The sequence below is a fragment of the Bradysia coprophila genome, unplaced genomic scaffold (assembly GCF_014529535.1).
Source record: "Bradysia coprophila strain Holo2 unplaced genomic scaffold, BU_Bcop_v1 contig_561, whole genome shotgun sequence".
Lineage (NCBI taxonomy): Eukaryota > Metazoa > Arthropoda > Insecta > Diptera > Sciaridae > Bradysia > Bradysia coprophila.
Window position 1 is genome coordinate 1,919,322 of NW_023503807.1, and position 18,628 is coordinate 1,937,949.

The following is an 18,628-nucleotide window of genomic DNA, read 5'->3' on the forward strand; positions in this document are numbered from 1 at the left end:
TCTGTGTATTTCTCAAACGAACGTAGATGGCGTATCCATCTTTTATGCGGTTTTCGCATAAACCGTAAACTATTTTCAATTTATTTATTTGTTTTCGGTGCACATTAATTACATTTATTAACGAATTGCCGTAATTACGTCGGTATCATTTTTTGGACGGCGTCAAACGATTGATTTCAATAAAGTACACAATAATACGAATCACTAAAGGAGGGTTTCATGAGTGTAATTTTATGGATATGTGATGGTGCATGAGTGCAGAAATATGTTAGCGGTACGGTTGTTGACAATGTGAAGCGGTTCATTTTGAATGTTTGCTTTTTATAACCGGACGGGATGTTTTAAGTTTCGATTGTCGTTTGTGACGATGTCGATAAACGCAATTTTTTTAGATTGAAATTCATTTTTTAAATGTCATGAGCAGCTCAATGTTCAGTCTTTAGAGCTTTGACTGAGGCATCTGAATACGATGATATGGAATCATCTCAAATAAAGGGAAAGCAAGTAAATTCGATCGATTTTAAAGGAAATAATCTTGCTTTGATAACGAATATCAACTTTGTACAATTTTTATAACAATCATGATGTGAATACCGCGCGCCTGTGTGTTTACTGTGAATGTGTAGAAATGGTCACTTCGAAAGGTATTTGTTTAAAAATAACGCATAGTGGGTAATTTCAACGCAAACGATCCAACATTGGAGCTCGTTCAGAAACTCTCCGTTAAGTTTCACTGGTGACGATTTTGACACTTCTTTCATATAAAATATGTCAAAATCTTCACTTTGGGTAACGAATTTTGAGTTTCTGAACGAGCTCTTGATATGTGGCGTCAGCGTTATCTTGCACAACCGTCAGTTTAAAATATTTAAATTTTTGGCGCACTTATGCTTCGTCTATTACGTGAAAATATAAATCATAAGGAACAACGCTGTAAACTTTGACGACATCACGCAGATACAGATACGCGGCTGACGCACCCACCATACTTGACGATAATATGACGTGGTTTTCATACAAAAAATTCGTCTCTCGTGATGATGAGGTGATTTTTTTTATTTGTTAAATCAAGTATACAACTAGCCGGTGAAATGAAATTTTGACACAAAAAGTATGGGCTATCTGTCAAAATTTTCGTGTGAAAAAATGTATGAGAATTTCATTTCACTGGCTGGTTGTATACTCGACTTAAAATAATCAGAAGCTGTGTTCTCTACCTAATGAAATTGGCGATGTAAGTGTTTATTTAACGTAACGTTAGTCTAATCGTCCCAGGAAGAGTTTAGCCTTTATAAGGAAGGCGTTCCTGCCTGAACGAAATTAGACTTGGAATATTCATATTTTATGACTCAGAATTCCAGTGTGTGATCAATGGCGCATTAAAGAAGCAAAGAATATTTCTAATAAAGGAAATAGCTAGATATTAGAATGCTCTGCGATGGACGGACTGGAATTTCTGATTTATCACGGCTGGTGTTTGGACTTACTAATTTTATTTCAGTAATGATTTTAAAATTCTTTTTCCAATTTCAATACGTGTAAAGTGCACACAGAATTACATCCATCCACCTCATGTTTAATTTACTTTAAAAAAAAACGGTTTCGCTGACAAAAAAATGTTAGAAAAATATTAAATAATTTGAATCTGTGTCAGTCTCTTAAGTGTCCACTCCACCAATACTCTCTCTAGCAAACAAACTACTTTTATTAAGGTGGTGATAGAATCAAGTAGCCTTTGGAATTTACATGTAGATTACAGCTTAGTCAGTCAAAATGTAGAATAGTGTTTGTAGAATACAAAGAAATAAGGTGTGAATTTGACACAGAGAGCTGAGAGTTTGGTTGCTAGAGAGAGTATTGACTCCACTCAACAAAAAGTACTCTGTGAGAGAGCGAGCTGTCAAATAAACAAAGAAAAATTTGAAAAAAAATCAATTTTGTCTCTCACACGGAGTACTTTTTTCGTAAGAGGAAACTAAGCATTAAGGTTTAAATTGCTTCTCCATAAAAAAATCGGTATTAAATTCTACTGAATTTCAAAGAAAAAAAAATGTTTTGCGGTCCTTTCGATAGTTGGTAGAGTATTCTTATTGTCTAATGTCTAATCGTACTGTCGCTTTTGCTATATTTTTATAACGTTCTATTTTCATATGAAATGCTGCTCAAGCATATATATTCTGCGATGTAAGGTTTCGGGTTTAAAGTACGAAGCATTTGAAAATTGTTTTCAGTGGGTACACGGACAGTATAGCGGACTGACTTTCCTATTTTTCTGTTTCGTACTATCACGCGTATTGTAGATTTTACTACGTATGTAACTCTCCCAACAAAAAACCGCGCGACATAAGAGTTTCCACATTAACAATGAAGAAAAGTAGCTTTTCCGGTATATTTGTTCGGCATCGCATTTTTTTTTAAATTTATGACTTGCGTGTGCCACGGGTGTACCACTTTACCATAAAAATTGTCGTAAAATACCATCGATGTTAGGCAATTGTCGAAGACAATTAAAAGTTACCTATAACAGAAAATTGTTGTTGCCGAAAACTATAACATTCAGAAAATTAAAAAACGATTCGATGTTTTTGAACGACATTCAACAGGGCTGGTACAAAAATCAAAAATGTTCTAAGCAACGACAATAAAAATTGTTCTGTTACACCCCTGTTAAAACCTTTAACTTATCAGCCATTTCGTACTCGTCGTTACAATTTTGTTGTTGTTGTGCTAACACAAAAATTTCGGCTGTCACATTGACTCTACTTTGATACCGTTCATATATATGCACCGCTGCAGGTGCAATTTAAAACACATAATTTCCTCATTACGATCGAAAATCTAAATGTTTACCTGTTTTTAATGTGTTGTCGTATTGCTAATGAACGAACGATTGAACTAAAACATTTTTATTCCATAAGTACAGCCATGGTCGTGCATAATAGAACACCGACAATTTTTTTGTAAAACTTTCCCACTTGATTTTCCATACTCCAGATTGTTCAAATGTAAATCATTAAAAACGTTTGCGTACTTAATTTAACTGAAGAACATCATGCTTTCCGTTCTATATCTGAGGTCTTCTCCACATAAACTAAAATCGTTTTGCAACCAGCCAGAGCGCCTACACCCTTACACTGTATATGCATGCCGATTTCTGTAGAAATCATCGTTTTAGAAACGACAACCATATCGCAACAAATCTATTAAATCTGTTACTACGTTTGTATATGATACAAAATCAATTACTTCAACGTTTGTATCATACGATTCGCTATAATAAGAGGACGCTGGCCAGAGCTCATCATTAACATTTTGTGGTCGTATTCGATAGCAGATGACTTAGCCATTTATATAAAGGTGGCCCTGTTATGGTGGTTTAGGTGGGTAATCTCGCACACGATTAAGAATGGGTGCTAATCAAATACGCCGGAGCAAGTTGGTTTACAACTACAAAATGAAAGACATTTTTTTTGGACAGAACGTTTATTTCGCATGTTGAGGGGACGAGAATCAAATAAAGTTTTTCTCAAATGTTCGTTATATATTCGTCACGTCATATGACGCAACTAAGACGACGCATTTTTCAGCGTGTAGATATTTACTGCGTCAACACTAACTAGTGATAGTTTCTAGATTTCGCCAGATTGATATATCACTCTCAAACAGTTTCGTTTTGTTAAACCTAATCGATTTGCATGACCCAATATGGTTTTTCCAACGTATATCGTTTTAGATAATCTTAATGGACTCCTAGCATTTCACTATGAAAACATTGATCGACACCAAAACGTTGGCACATATTTGCTTTTGCTTCGACGTAGGCGAGTAATATCTCAGCCGAATTTTCATTTCCACTAGAGGTGGTAGATGTAGCTTGTATTAGGTGACCATTCGATTCTGTATGGCGAATATTTGAGAACAAAACACCTACTAAAGTGCTCAATGGCAACCAGTGTCGATAATACAGGGACTAAAATAAGGATTTCTGTGCAGGTGGGAAACCTTTCAACGGGGCGCCTAAAAACGAAATCTTGGGCGCCAAAGTAACAATTTTTTATGCCAAAGTAATATCATGACCGTAAGTCTGGAGAGGGATTGCGGAATCACTTCTCTTTCTCAATTCTATCAAAACTCTACTGATAGATAACGATTCACTACTTCACTGAAAGATGTCGCAGCCACAAGGCCAATGTCAACAGAAAAATAATTAATTTTTTCTCAACGGATTTCAGTCAAATAAAATGCCATCGTAAAGCCCATGACCTCAGGACTCTGGCACAGTAATCAGTTTTTTAATCGGCCCTATATCGCAGCTATATGCTTGGCGATAAGAATTTGAAAAAACGTTTGCTGTCATTTCATCCATTCGTCAGACTCTTATCGCCAGGCCGATATAGGGCCGATTGAAAAACTGATTACTGCTGCAGAGTCCTTCAGTCCGTCCAGTAAAAAATTAATTATTTTTCGGTTGACATTGGCTTTGTTGCGACATATTTCAGTGAAGTAGTGAATCGTTCTCTAACAGTAGAGTTTTTATAGAATTGAGAAAAGAGAACTGATGCCGTAATCCCTCTCCTGAGTCTTATTCGAAAAATCACTCAAAATGTCCATGAGTAATTCGGGGTCATTCAAATAGTGCGCACGCTAAAAACGTGAGACAAAACATCTTTTTTGTATGCGATTTGGATGTTTTGTCTCATGTTTTTAGCGTGCGCACTATTTGAATGACCCTTAACCGATTTCTCAAAACATTTTTTTTGTTCGACGAAGAATCAAATTCCTGTGGTTCAGTTCATAGACAGGTTCGAAAAAATCAAATTAAAAGGTTTTATTCCTTCAGTATTCTATTTTCAACTTTAAGATTTCCGAATCGATCTCATAATTTTCCTCTGAAAAATACTTTCAAAAAGTTATTAGCTTCAACATCATCTTCGTCTTTTTTCTTATGATTAAAAGAAACAAACAAGTGGATTCGATGAAATCTACTACGCTGTAGACATCTACTAAATATTTATATCAAAATACTAAATACTACTGTTAGTGTAAATATCATTCCCTTATTTGAAAGCTGCAATCCAAGGGTTTAGTGGTATGGTTGGAGCGCTGCATAAAAAAGCGGTCGAATCCGATATATCAAATTTGTGTACAGGAATTCACATTCAAATGTTGATATCTCCGTTGTTTTTAAGGAATAAGAACCAGATTTTGCTAGGTTTGCATCTTTTACGGAGCTTTATCAGCCATTATCATTTCTCAGATACGTTCAATGCGCCGCAGGCAAAACTTTTTTTAAAATTAGATTCTTCTCATTATTGTCAGATAATTATAATTTTTCTTGTGGGTAAATTTAGATTCGCAGGTGGGAATTAGAGGGGCGCAGGTGGGAAAATTCCCACCTTCGATGTTCCTTAGTTTAGTCCCTGCGATAATAGCTTCCAGGACAAAATAATTTAAACTTTGATCTCGTGTCTGTTTAACGAGATGGGAAGACTTTTTTTGATTGTTGCCGCTGCTTTGCAAAAAAAGTCCTATACGCTGTTGGCTTCACTTTCAATAGCTAGACGAACGTAAATCTTCGACTCACTCTTTTCAAGTGACATTTTAAACTATTTTAATGAAACACCTAAAATATGTACTTGTTCTGTATAACCCACTATTTATAGATGATAAGATAGGCCATCAAATCTAGCCAGGGCCTAATTTTGATAATTTCTTTCGTGAAATTTTTGGGACTTTTTTGAGAATTTTAGAAATTGTTTTGGAATTATATTTTCAAAAATATGCGCTCCCTTTCGATTCCAGAATTCTGACAGTCCACGGCATTATGTCCATATATTGGACTTGACACGGTGAGCTTGAAATCATTACCATCTCTAGCAAACAAACTACATTTGGTGGTAAAGTCGTTTGTGAAACTTTGCTGCTTGTTTACGATTCGTGTTTACTTCGAGCCCTATGAAGAAGCAGAGTTTCTCAAACTTAATTAATTCTCAAACCCCCGAATTCGATTTTTTTTTTAGAGAGTTTGTTTGCTAGATAGTTTCCTGTTTGTGGTTCCACTAACAAAACAGAGATTTATTGATCGTATGAACAGATTTTTGACATAATTTCGACAGAAAGTTGATATTATCCGTTAGCCTAATATAAGTCTTAACCTTTCCAATGATACATCACATTTCTTACGAGTATAATTATGCTTTTAATCGTACAGATTGGTGCCGAGTCCTTAATGTAGTCTAATAAATAAACAATTTTCCTGTAAAACCCCTAAAATCGATTTCTTTCTAATAAATCCGACTCGACGAAACTAAAACCTCGGCTATTCACTGCTGAATTGATATAGCTGTGGATGTCGTTGGAGTTGTGTCCGGAAGCGTAGGGATGGCTGTGGATGTTGTTGGAATCGTGTCAGTAGACGTAGGAATAGCAGTGGATGTCGTTGGAACTGTATCTGGCGACGTTGGAACAGCCGTGGATGTTGTTGGAATCGTGTCAGGAGACGTAGGAATAGCTGTGGATGTTGTTGGAATCGTATCAGGAGACGTAGGAATAGCTGTGGATGTCGTTGGAGTTGTGTCAGGAAGCGTAGGGATGGCTGTGGATGTTGTTGGAATCGTGTCAGGCGACGTAGGAATAGCCGTGGATGTTGTTGGAATCGTGTCAGAAGACGTAGGAATAGCTGTGGATGTTGTTGGAATCGTATCAGGAGACGTCGGAAGAGCAGTAGATGTTGTTGGAATCGTGTCAGGAGATGTAGGAATAGCAGTAGATGTCGTTGGAACTGTATCTGGAGACGTAGGAATGGCAGTGGATGTCGTCGGAACTGTGCTGGGAGTCGATGTGACAGATGGTGGCGGTTCGCAATCATAGCCCACAGTACATAAATGCAAATCGGAGTTAAAGAGAGTCGTGCCGCTACAATTGTAAAATGCCCCATAAAGTATTCCACCATTCACAAAGCAGCGAGCATACCTTTTAAAATGGGTGTTCAATTAGGAATGTAAATTGTCTGCATGCCGTAGTTTTTTTAAATATCGACTTTCTTGAAATGTGAACACCCAACGCACTTCAAGCATGACTGGTACTCTAAATAGGGTACTGAAACTGGACAGTGTGTCAACTATACAAAATAGCCCTCTATCCACTATATGATCACTTTTGCTTGAAGTGCGTATGTATCTTACGTGTACGCTCTTTACTCTGTTCAATAGACATAATAGACTCAAAGTATATACAACCATAACGCAGTCAGTTTTAGTAAATACGACTCTAGTTCCACTTTCCCTTTAGTATTGCACTTCTACAAATTTTCCTTCAGTGCTTTGTGGACTGCTGTTCCGCCTAGTTATGCATGCCGTAATAATTTAAGAATGATATCTTGAAAAATATTTGTTCAAGTGAATTTCCAGGTAAAATGACCACTTAACATAATAGCTTTCGTACGCGTCGTGCAAACTTGTTAAACCAAAATAATATTTAAAAAAGTTAAATTAAATGAATACTTACTGTTTACAAGTCGTATCTAAAGGATTTGGAAATGTTCCAACTGCATTCCTATCGTCGCAAATATCTTGAGCAGTTAATGCTGATTGGCATAATACTCCATTTCCGCCAAAGACAATTAAATGTGCAAGATAGGAAATTACCTATTTTTTAAGTATTTAAATCAAATCAGCAAAAATGTAATTGTACCGGTAAATTGTATTTCTAGGTTACCGGAAATTTAGTAGACATTTTGGATTGTTAGGTCAAAATTTGTTTAAAGAAAATCAGTTGCTGAAAACGGACTGGATCAAAACTAACAACAACTGATCTCAACTAATGAAACTGGTCTCTTTCACTCGAATAAAACACTAACTGACAAAATAACGTTCTACTGTAGTAGACTTGTAGACTGATAGACTTGTATAACAGGTGTCTGGTGCCTTTACTATCATTATTTATAATTTCTTGCAAGAGAGCAAATACTGATTACTCTTTTATGGATTATTTTTTTCACATTTTTTGCAGAATTTCGTGAAAATTCAAATATTTATGGCCAAAATAAAACAAAACTTTTGTAGGTCACGTAGATATCTCTGCAAATATGTAAACAAAAAGAATTAGGTGAGCAACAAGGCCTTTTATCACCTTTTATTTTGATAGCCTCCAACGCACTTCAAGCAAAAGTGCTATTAATGACAGCTGCCAAATAGAGTACTAATTTCTAGTAAAACATTTTCCAGATTTTTTTACAGTGCCAGTTCGATACACTGTCCAGATTCAGCAATGAATGTACCAACCCCTATAGAGTTTAGTTTCATTGAGTTTCAGTATCCTATTTAGAGTACCACTCATGCTTGAAGTGCGTTGTAGCCTCTCAAATATTCAAATCAAGAGAAGATGCAATCACGCAAATGTTTGGACAGGCTTTGCAATAAAACGGCCGATCGGTCATGTCTGTTATACACTTTCATCGGAATTTTGTTAATCAGCATAGATTATGAAATTTATTCAGTCCGTTGAAAAGTAGATCACTACCAGTTTCTGTTGACAGGCTGTTGACGAATTCCAAGTTTTTTAATTGGAAGGATACGCAGATTACTTAGTGAAAAAGACTTCAACTTGGACATTGACGACCTTGGACATATATTCGAATAACCTTGGACTTGATCTATTGCAAGCAGAGAAATGATAAGTTGGTACGCCTGTGGCGAGATAGAGGGAACATTGGAATGCCAGTTGGCATACAAGAGAATGTATGATAGTAACATACAAATTCTATCACATTCTCTCCCATAAAAGCCAACTGTCATTACTATCGCCACAGGCGTACCAACGTATCATTTCTTTGTGGTGCCCCATTGGTTTGAAAAAGTTTAAATATGACGATTCCCACTTAACAAAAAAAAACCTTCAAGCTGACGTTTCACGTAATATGTACGTAATGAGTGCGTTTAACAGATTTGATGAACTTTGAACTATGAGCACAATTTCGTTGACTGGGAATAGGTAATGTATATAAACTCAATGAAAGTGTAAAACAGGTATGGTCTTTTGTCCGTCCGGAGGACATAAAAATCAATGAAAGTGTAAAACAGGTATGGTCTATTGTCCGTCCGGAGGACATAAAAATTTGATTTTCGTACTTAAACGCACTCATTTTCATATTATTTTGACATAAAATGTGAGTGTGTTTAAGACGAATTTGCCGATCGACCATACCTGTCTAGACTTTCATTGTATAAACTCAAAGGTATGTTCTAAGGTCTAATTCAAACGCATTCATTTTCATATTATTTTGACATAAATAATGAATAGATTCAATGATAAATCGACAGATTCGGAAGAATCTGCAATATTTGGTATTCATTGACAACAGTGAGATGAAATGGAAACATTTTGAAAAAAAGGCATGAATATTAACACTAGGTATGGCCAAATCATACAAGCAGGGCACAGACGGATTTCGTTTGTTTTTGCGTTGATCGTACTCATTATCTGTGAAAATTTCAAGTTATGTTGAATATTTTTACAACAAATGAGTACGATCGATGCGAAAACAAGCGAAATCCGCCTCGGCTAGAAAAAACTTTGTCCTTATCTAGTATTTTATACTCGTTGGTATTGGCTATTTGCATCGAAGCGTGCGATGCGTAGCCGAATATAATTGTATTAGTGAAAGAGTAACGTTCCACATAGAAAGTAACGCCGCCTGAATATTTTTAAAGTAGCCAATACTTCAATGAAAACGAAAACGATGTAAGGAATGTGTTTTAAAAATTTTATTCGTCATGAATTCGCTTGTCGCTCACTTCATTGAAGCTACAACTCGCAAAATTGCTTAAAATATACCGTCCACCACAGATTCGTAAATAAATATTTCATGCAGTTTTGTGTCATTTGTTAAATAAAATAACTTACCGGAGAGGCGACATAACTACACGGTCAATATCGTCAGGAACGATACTATCGTTTTTTAGACGATACTATCGTCCAAAAAAACGATATTATCGTCCCAAAAATTTTCATTCAGGACGATAATATCGTCTAAAATTATAAATTCTAAAATATTTTCAGGACGATATTATCGTTTTCTGGACGATATTATCGTTTAAAAAAACGATACAATTGTTTTTAAACGATAATATCGTTTTTTGGACGATACTATCGTTTTTTTAGATGATACTATCGTCCAAAAAAACGATATTATCGTTCAAAAAACGATAATATCGTTTTTTTGACGATAATATCGTCCTGGATGAAAATATCCGCTGGACGATATTATCGTTATTTTCTATTTCTGAACAATTTTATCGTTATTGTGGACGATATTATAGTCCTGGGCGATAATTTTTGGGACGATAATATCGTTCTGGACGATAGTATCATCCAGAACGATAATATCGTTTTTAATTAATTTTTTTTTAAATTTGAGACGATAATATCGTCCAGGATGATAATATCGTTTTTAATTTATTTAAAATAAAAATTCTAGACGATAATATCGTCCAGGGCGATATTATCGTTCTGGATGGTTTTTGAAGACGAAACACAAAATTGAACAAAAATGTGTGGGGAAAATGTGGAATATCTTAGCTCAACTCAAGAATTTTCTTGAGATTGAGTTGAGTTGAGAATTCAATCTCAACTCAACTTGTGATTGTGGTAATTTTGAGTATAATACCAACCATAGGGAAGTAATCCTTTTACGAAATTTGATTGTACATAAAAACGTTTTAACACGCCGAGCGAGCCGGCCCATTGCCCCAGAACGGAGCTGAGGGCCGCAATGCGAGCCGGACGCCGGAACAGTGTCGGTAACTTAGGAGTTAATTTTTTTTATCGCATCGTCTCATAATTAAATTAGTCTGTGTAAGTTTTTTTATATAAAATTTAAATTTACAGAACCAAATTATAGACGGCAAATATATATTAAAAATTGGTTCATTTGGTTCCGTAAATTTAAATTTTATATAGAAAAATTACACAGACTAATTATGAGACGATGCGAGAAAAAAAAATTAACTCCTAAGTTCCGACACCGTTCCGGCGCCCGGCTCGCATTGCGGCCCTCCGCTTCGCTCCGGGGCAATGGGCCGGATCGCTCGGCGTGTTAAAACGCTTTTTATGTACAATCTAAGTTGGTATTCATTTCGTAAAAAGATGAATTATTTAGGGACGAACTAAACGCCTTTACGTTTCATTTCGAAAAAGTGTGAATTTCCTAGGAAGGAACGAACAAAACGTCTTTACGTTACATTTTGTAAAAGGATGAATTCCCTGGGATCAAAGAGTTCGACTCGTACGACTGTAACATGTAACACTGCAGTTTTTAAATACTGATGTGTATGGACCAACGTATGTCGTGAGCACAACCGATTTTACGATTATTTAATTTCTATCAATAAATACTTTGTAAACTCTTTCTTTCACTTAATGTATCGAAACTATGCTTTCCCTGAAGGTTCTGCTAATTTTGAGGTAATCTTGAGATCTTAATCTCAATTCAACTTGAGATTGTGGTAATCTTGAGTTGAGATTAAGATCTCAAGAAAATCTTGAGTTGAGTTGAGATCTCAACTCAACTTAATCTCAAGATTATCTTGAGTTGAGCTAAGATATTCCACATTGAGGAAAGACGTTGACTTGATAAATAGCTGCAATAAAAAATATGATTTTTAATGGAGGAAGTTACCGACTTTGTGTGAGTAAATTGCCCTTCTTTTATTTTTTGGTAGGTGACTTCCTCTGACAATCGTTTTTCGATATTTTGGAAGAGAATTCGGTTCTTGCTGCACCTCTGAGTAAAATTGAGTCCTGGACAATATTACCACCCAAAACTAATCGATAATATCGTCCTGGGCGATATTATCGTTTTTTTAAACGATAGTATCGTCCTGGACGATATTATCGTTTAAGAAAACGATAATATCGCCCAGGACGATATTATCGTACAGAAAACGAAAATATCCATTAGATTTTCTAGAACGGTAATATCGTCCAGAAAACGATAGTATCGTTTTCTGAACGATAATATCGTCCAGAAAACGATACTATCGTCCAGACAATATTTTAGAATTTTCCAATTTAGACGATATTATCGTCCTGGATGAAAATTTTTTAGACGATAGTATTGTCCAAAAAACGATAATATCGTTCCTGACGATATTGACGGTGTGGAAATGTCCCGCCACCTAACTTACCGTTTTGACCACTGACATATAAAAAATATCTACAAAATCGCTACGCAATCCAATCTTATGACTATCTACTGGTGGAATTATGTAGTCTAACAACACTGCTACGTAGCATTTACGCAAAATAGTTTGTCAACACTGTTCCAACAGTGGTGAAAATGGTGAATTCATTCTGATGAGACTTGTAATGATATTTTCAGGTCAAGTAAAAAAAAACTCATTAAGAAGCGATTACCGCTCGTCTAAAAAAATTAGTCAACTATCGACGTTCCACATGACCACATCTGTCTGTCATTTAAAGGTGTTTACTTTTATTGAATCTACTCTATACAGACGGTACATATAAGCATTCATACACACAGAGGTTTACAATTATTTGGTGAGTATAAACGTCAAACTTATGAGATCTGGCAACGTTCAATTGACATTTGTAATTTTTATAAGAAACACACAGGCAGAAATGTGATTAAATAGAAAAGTTTAGTAGAAAATTTGTGCAAAACAGTTTAAAAACTGACGTTTTTCAATTATTGGTAGCCTCTGCAAACCCTAAAACAGTGGAAAAAAGACGAATAACTGGAAATGGAAGCTCCGCCGACAACTGATACCGTTTATCAAAGCGTGTTGACGCTCTACAATAATCCTGACACAACCGAAAAGGAGAAAGCTTCAAAATGGTTAGATTCGCTACAAAAATCTGTGAGTAAAACGAAATTTTCTGCCGATTTATTACGTGAACATTGATAAGGCGGTGTTTGATACAACAACCGTTTTCCGTACATTGCTTTATTGCTGCTCTCTGTACGTGATGAGTGACGTGATGCTTTATTCAACTGAATCTATTTCCAGGTGTACTCTTGGAGTATAGCTGACGAATTGCTGCAACAGAAACGAGATCTTCAGTCGTGCTACTTTGCTGCACAGACAATGCGAAACAAGATCCAGACGTCATTTCATGAGCTTCCCGAATATTCACACGAATCGTTACGCGATTCCCTGATGAATCATGTGTGTCAAATCACCGCCGATACGGAGGTGGTCATCGTCACACAATTGTGTCTTGCGCTGGCCGATTTGGCTCTGCTCATGTCGGCCTGGAAGAATCCCGTTTCCGAGCTGATCCAGAAATTGTCCGTCAACGATAACAGTGTGTATCCATTAGTCATAATCCTAACGCTCATACCGGAAGAAATGAATTCGCGCTACCTTCGACTGGGCGCCAATCGGCGAGAAGATATATCCCGGCAACTGGAATCGAATTCTAGAGTGGTGACCGAATTTCTGTCCGCTTGCCTGCAAAACTGCAACAACATATCACTGATGGTCCTGAATGTCATAAAGTGTTTCACCGCGTGGATCGCTGTTCATGCCATTGCGATAACGGACCTGCTGAACAACATCATCATCGGCAAAACGTTCAGTTTGTTGTCCAACAATGAAACGGAAATCAAATTGCATGACGCTGCTGCCGACTGCCTGTGCACATTATTACAATGCTTGGAGGGGAACAACAACGGTCAGGTGTTGGAAGTGAACATTTTCAACAGCGTCCTGCAATTGGAGAATTCCTATCATTTGGCTGTAGCTCACGAGGACCTGGACAAGGCGATCAATTACTGTCGCATTTTCACCATCATGAGCGAAACGTTTTTGGACAAAATTGTCGGTTGCAGTAACGAGCACATGGCACACTTCTCCATCAAGTCGCTGGACTTGGTGCTGAATTGTGTCGGCCACTATGACTACGAAGTGATGGAAATAACGTTCCATTTGTGGTATCGACTGAGCGAGGAAATTTATCAGAAAAACAACGACCAGCTGACCATTCACTTTCAACCGTACATTGAACGGTTGATCAGCGCCATGTACAGACATTCGCAGATGGATGCCGATCACGAAGGTTTGATAGACGAATCGGATACATTTTCGGTGAGTTGATCGGTATCTCGTATCGAAGTCGTATCCCGAACGGATGAAACTGACCAAATTTCTTGTCATTCCAGGACTTTCGAAGGAAGGTGTCCGATTTGATAAAGGACGTCGTTTTCATAGTCGGCTCATGTACGTGTTTCAAACAAATGTTCCTTACACTACAAGAACCGAACGCGACGTGGGAGCACTGTGAAGCCGCTCTGTTCATAATGGAGAATGTTGCCAAAAACATTTTACCGTAAGTGACCGCATTGACTTGACTTGCATGCCTCTTTTTTTTAGATTTATCAGGGTGGGACGATCACCTAGGTGATCTTGAAACACAGATCTTGTGATCCTTTGTTTCCTTCCCGGTCATCATTTAAATCAAGACAACCTTCCGGTCGCCGCCAGGAATCTGTCCAAAGTGGCAGGTCCCAGGGCGACAACTTCGGAGGGTTGTACGACGTAATCTCCAAGGAGCCTGCGTCTTAGTTGAAGAAATTTAGGACATTCACAGATGACGTGTATGCCCGTTTCTTCTTCTAATCCGCAGGAGCACCAAGGAGTCGCCGAGAGCCTTAGCTTATTGAGGAGCCGATTCAGCCCGCAGTGTCCAGTAATTGCACCAACCACTCTCCTTATGCATTTCCGGTCCATGCTGAGCAAATCTTTAGCCCATCTAGCGTTCGGCCTCGTACGCATTCCAGCGCTCCAAGTGTTTACCCTCCACCCATTTCGATCTCGCTTTTGCGCATATCGAATCGGGTATAGGTAGGTACGGTTCAAGCCCGTCTACGAGAGCAGCAGAGCCTGCTTTGGCAAGCTCATCCGCCTTCTCGTTTCCATCCACGCCAGAGTGTGCGGGGACCCAAATCAAGCAAATCCGGTTATTTTGACCCACCGAGTTTAGGTAGTCTTTACATTCTTTGATTAGCTAGGAGATCGTTACGCGTGACGATATTGCTTTTCTCATCCCCTCGTTATCGATACAGACCGTTACGTCCTCTCCTTGCGTTCCCAAAGGCAGAGCTTCTTGAACTCCTTTGAGCACTGCGAAGACTTCCGCCTGGGGGACGCTGGCAAACGTACCCAGGTGGAACCAGCTGCCTTCTTCGCTTTCTGGTCTGAAAACGCCGGCTCCGGTCCCTACCGAGGTTTTAGATCCGTCGGTAAATATGACTGGGAACCTAACATCAAAGTTCCTGGTAAAGTCAACTACCGGCGTCAGCCTGTCCCTAGGCATGCTAAACACAGGATTCGCAATCACGTTCCTGATTTTTCCATGCCCCTGCAGGAAATTTGGCGTCCACCAGCCATTTTGCGCTAGCCTGTCTGCTGTGGCAGACGCTCTGGCCTTAATTACCAGGTCCAGAGGTGGCAAATTTAGTAGCACTTCCATGGCCGCAGTCGCCGTGGTTTTAATGGCTCCAGTAACACAGATGCATACTAGCCTCTGAATATCACCCAGTTCCTTCCTAGCTCTTTCGATGTCGAGTCTAGGCCACCATACCACGGAACCGTGACTCACCATGGGTCTAATGACAGCCTCATATAGCCACAGAATAGCCTGCGACCTTAGACCCCAGTTCCTCCCAAAGGAGTTCCTGCAGATCCAAAAAGCCGCTACAGCCTTCTGCGCCTTGTCCTTTACATGCGCTATCCAGTTGAGTTTGCTGTCAAGTATGACCCCAAGGTACTTTACCTGAGAAGAGAGCGCAACATTAAAGAGCCTCGTATTACCCATGAGGTCGGATCCTTTGTGCCTTCTGCTGAACAACACTAGGTCCGTTTTTCCTGGGTTAACTCTAAGCCCTTTCGCGTTACACCAGCGCTCCACTATCTTCAGTGCGACTCTGACCCGATCGCCTAGCGTACTCTCAAAGCTTCCTCTGACTAGGATCGTTAGATCATCCGAGTAGCCTTGGGCGTAGATTCCCTCATCGACCAGTTCTTTGATGAGAGAGTCCACTACATACACCATAGGATCGGTGAAAGGATACCGCCTTGCGGACATCCTTTTGCTACCCAGAGATTGGTCTTCTGACCACACACATTGGCCTCCACCGACCTGTCTCTGAGCATGTTACTGACCCATCTCACAACCATACGTCCGACTCCCCTTTCCTCCAGCGCTCGGCGGATAATGTCATGCATGCCTCTGGTCTCTTACATCCAACCGAAAATTTTCTTTCTTTCTTTGCAGTGACGAAAATGACGTCGTACCGAAAGTCGTGGAGGCTATTCTAAATTTACCGCAAAATACTCACATTGCCGTGCGCTACACATCGATTACGCTGTTGGGCGAACTGTGCGAATGGATCGACAATCATCCGGACACATTGCAAGCAATTCTCAACTTTTTGCTGTACTCACTGCAACAAAAGAATGGATTGGCCGCAGCGGCTGCAACAGCACTCACATCGATATGTTCGAAGTGTCGTGACCAGATGATCTGTCATCTGAGTGGTTTAGTTCAAATCGTTGCTAGCTTAGACAGTTTCGAAATAACCAATGAAGCCGCCATCGGTGTACTGAAGGGAATATCAACGATTGTGTCACGGCTGCCGAATCAGGCAACGCTGACACTGACATTGCAACAGATTTGTTCCTATCAAATGGTACCGCTGCGTGCACTAATTGAAGCTGATGTCAAAGTGGAACGGAACAAACGAAGCGATCCGAGTTTTTGGGTTGATCGACTGACGGCCATTCTACGGCACACGGACGTCGATGTACGACCAACCGATGTGCATCCGTGTCTGCCGATTATCAATGAAGTGTGGCCAATTTTATCGAATATTTTAAACAAATACCAAACGGACAGCGGCATCATGGAGAGAACGTGTCGATCGATCCGTTACATAATTAGATGTATAGGAAAAGAGGGATCGCCGCTTCTCGAGCCGTTAGTCAAACAGATGGTGCATTTGTACGAACTTCATCAGCACAGCTGTTTCCTCTATCTGGGAAGCATTCTTGTCGACGAATTCTGTAATGTGAACGACCAGTGTACGCAGGGACTGTTGAACATGCTACAGGCATTCATACAGCCAACGTTTAACATTCTCCAAACGGAAAATGGCCTGAAAAACCATCCCGACACCGTTGACGACTTCTTCCGCCTGTGTTCACGATTCACGCAACGCTGCGCTATACCGTTTCTGCAAAGCACCATCGTTTCGCCGGTCATCCAGTGCGCTCTGCTAGCCTGTACGCTCGATCATCGTGACGCAAATTTGTCGGTGATGAAATTCTTCTACAATCTGCTGAACTGTGGCCGCTCCGATTCGAATGACATCAAACGTGGTTTGGTGCTGCAGTTGGTGCAGGCGAACGGTGAATCGTTGGTGCTGAATCTGTTGCATTCGTCAGTGTTCTGCTTGCACTCGTATATGCTGTCGGATGTGGCGGACGTTTTGCTGGAGCTGAAAGCGGTCGATGAAGAGAAAACTTCAGTTTATTTACGGAATGCTGTCGATGCTTTGCCAAAAAAGAATAGCGGCGGATCGGTGACGGCTACACAAAGTCAGATCGATTCGTTTCACGCAACCGTTTTAAAGTAAGTTTTTTTGGGTTGTCGGGTCGTTGTTTCGATTACTTATATGTTCCTAATCTCTCTTCAACAGATCGGAAACGTCAAAGGCGCTAACCCATGCGTTAAAGGAATTCACGTTGCTGTTTCGCTGAAAGGAATTATATGCTCAGTGGGCACGCCATGGATTAGTCAATGCAACTTATTCAATTATACAACGCAAGAGAGAGAGAGAGAGAGAGAAAGAGTGGATCGAGAATTAAATTAAATGTGAAAAGAGAAACCATCCAATGTACATGACGATCTGAGCTCCTCCGATCTTTTTTTTTTGGTTTTAAATTAAGAAGAGGGAAATTACACCCCATACAGTGCTGGCTAATTAACTACGAAAAACTCTTTGATTTGATTTTGTCAATTTTAAACATTTTCTTAACCAGTCCGACCGAATAATTTGAATTTTGAATATTTAATTCCATGCCGGAATTTTCTTACATTTTAATTTGAAAAGAAAAAACGAAATTTTTTGTTTTTTTAATTTTGTAAACAAGTCAGTGAAATGGACATAAAACAATTGAATCGGAACGTTTTCCCACATTTTGAAAATGGTACCGAATTTTGACGGTATGTAATGATGAAGAATAATAATTATTTAAAAAAATGAAACGACAACACAAAACTGAAGAGAGTCTTTTACTAATTAACCGCAGACAAAAAAAAAAAAATTGGACTGTGTGAGGGCTTAGAGCCTCTTCAGTAATTGTTTCTCGTTCAGCACCTGTCCTTCGATGAACTTATTGATTGCATCCATCTCGAAACCGATATTTTGTCTCAACATACCCATATGTTGAATAGGAAGGCACTTTCGCTGGTCATGGTTGGGTCGGATGCTTCTGGACGTTTATGGTGCCATCGATAGGGAATTTCGAGGTGATCATTTAGTAGAAGAACTTCAAGAAAACGACCTCTCCGGCTCGGGACCTCGGGACAAGTCCCTTAAAAAATC

General features: G+C 38.9%; 2 protein-coding genes across 3 annotated transcripts; one reads left to right on the forward strand and one right to left on the reverse strand.

Moving 5' to 3' along the window:
- Positions 1-6,203: 6,203 nt before the first annotated feature.
- Positions 6,204-7,898, reverse strand: LOC119083207 (integumentary mucin A.1-like). Of its 2 annotated transcripts, XM_037192876.1 has the most exons (4): positions 7,717-7,898; positions 7,507-7,646; positions 6,814-6,972; positions 6,204-6,561 (listed from the first exon to the last, which is right to left on the reverse strand). In XM_037192876.1, exons 1-4 carry the CDS (start codon positions 7,732-7,734, stop codon positions 6,324-6,326), a joined length of 555 nt encoding a protein of 184 aa, XP_037048771.1. In that variant the 5' UTR covers positions 7,735-7,898; the 3' UTR covers positions 6,204-6,323. The 2 variants fall into 2 exon arrangements, with proteins under 2 accessions (XP_037048771.1, XP_037048770.1); XM_037192875.1 differs by having other exon boundaries at positions 6,205-6,972.
- Positions 7,899-12,313: 4,415 nt separating this feature from the next.
- On the forward strand, positions 12,314-18,306 carry LOC119083134 (transportin-3). The gene is made up of 6 exons (XM_037192772.1): positions 12,314-12,558; positions 12,717-12,878; positions 13,029-14,108; positions 14,183-14,349; positions 16,297-17,652; positions 17,720-18,306. Exons 2-6 carry the CDS (start codon positions 12,762-12,764, stop codon positions 17,778-17,780), a joined length of 2,781 nt encoding a protein of 926 aa, XP_037048667.1. The 5' UTR covers positions 12,314-12,558; positions 12,717-12,761; the 3' UTR covers positions 17,781-18,306.
- The last annotated feature ends 322 nt before the right edge of the window (positions 18,307-18,628 follow it).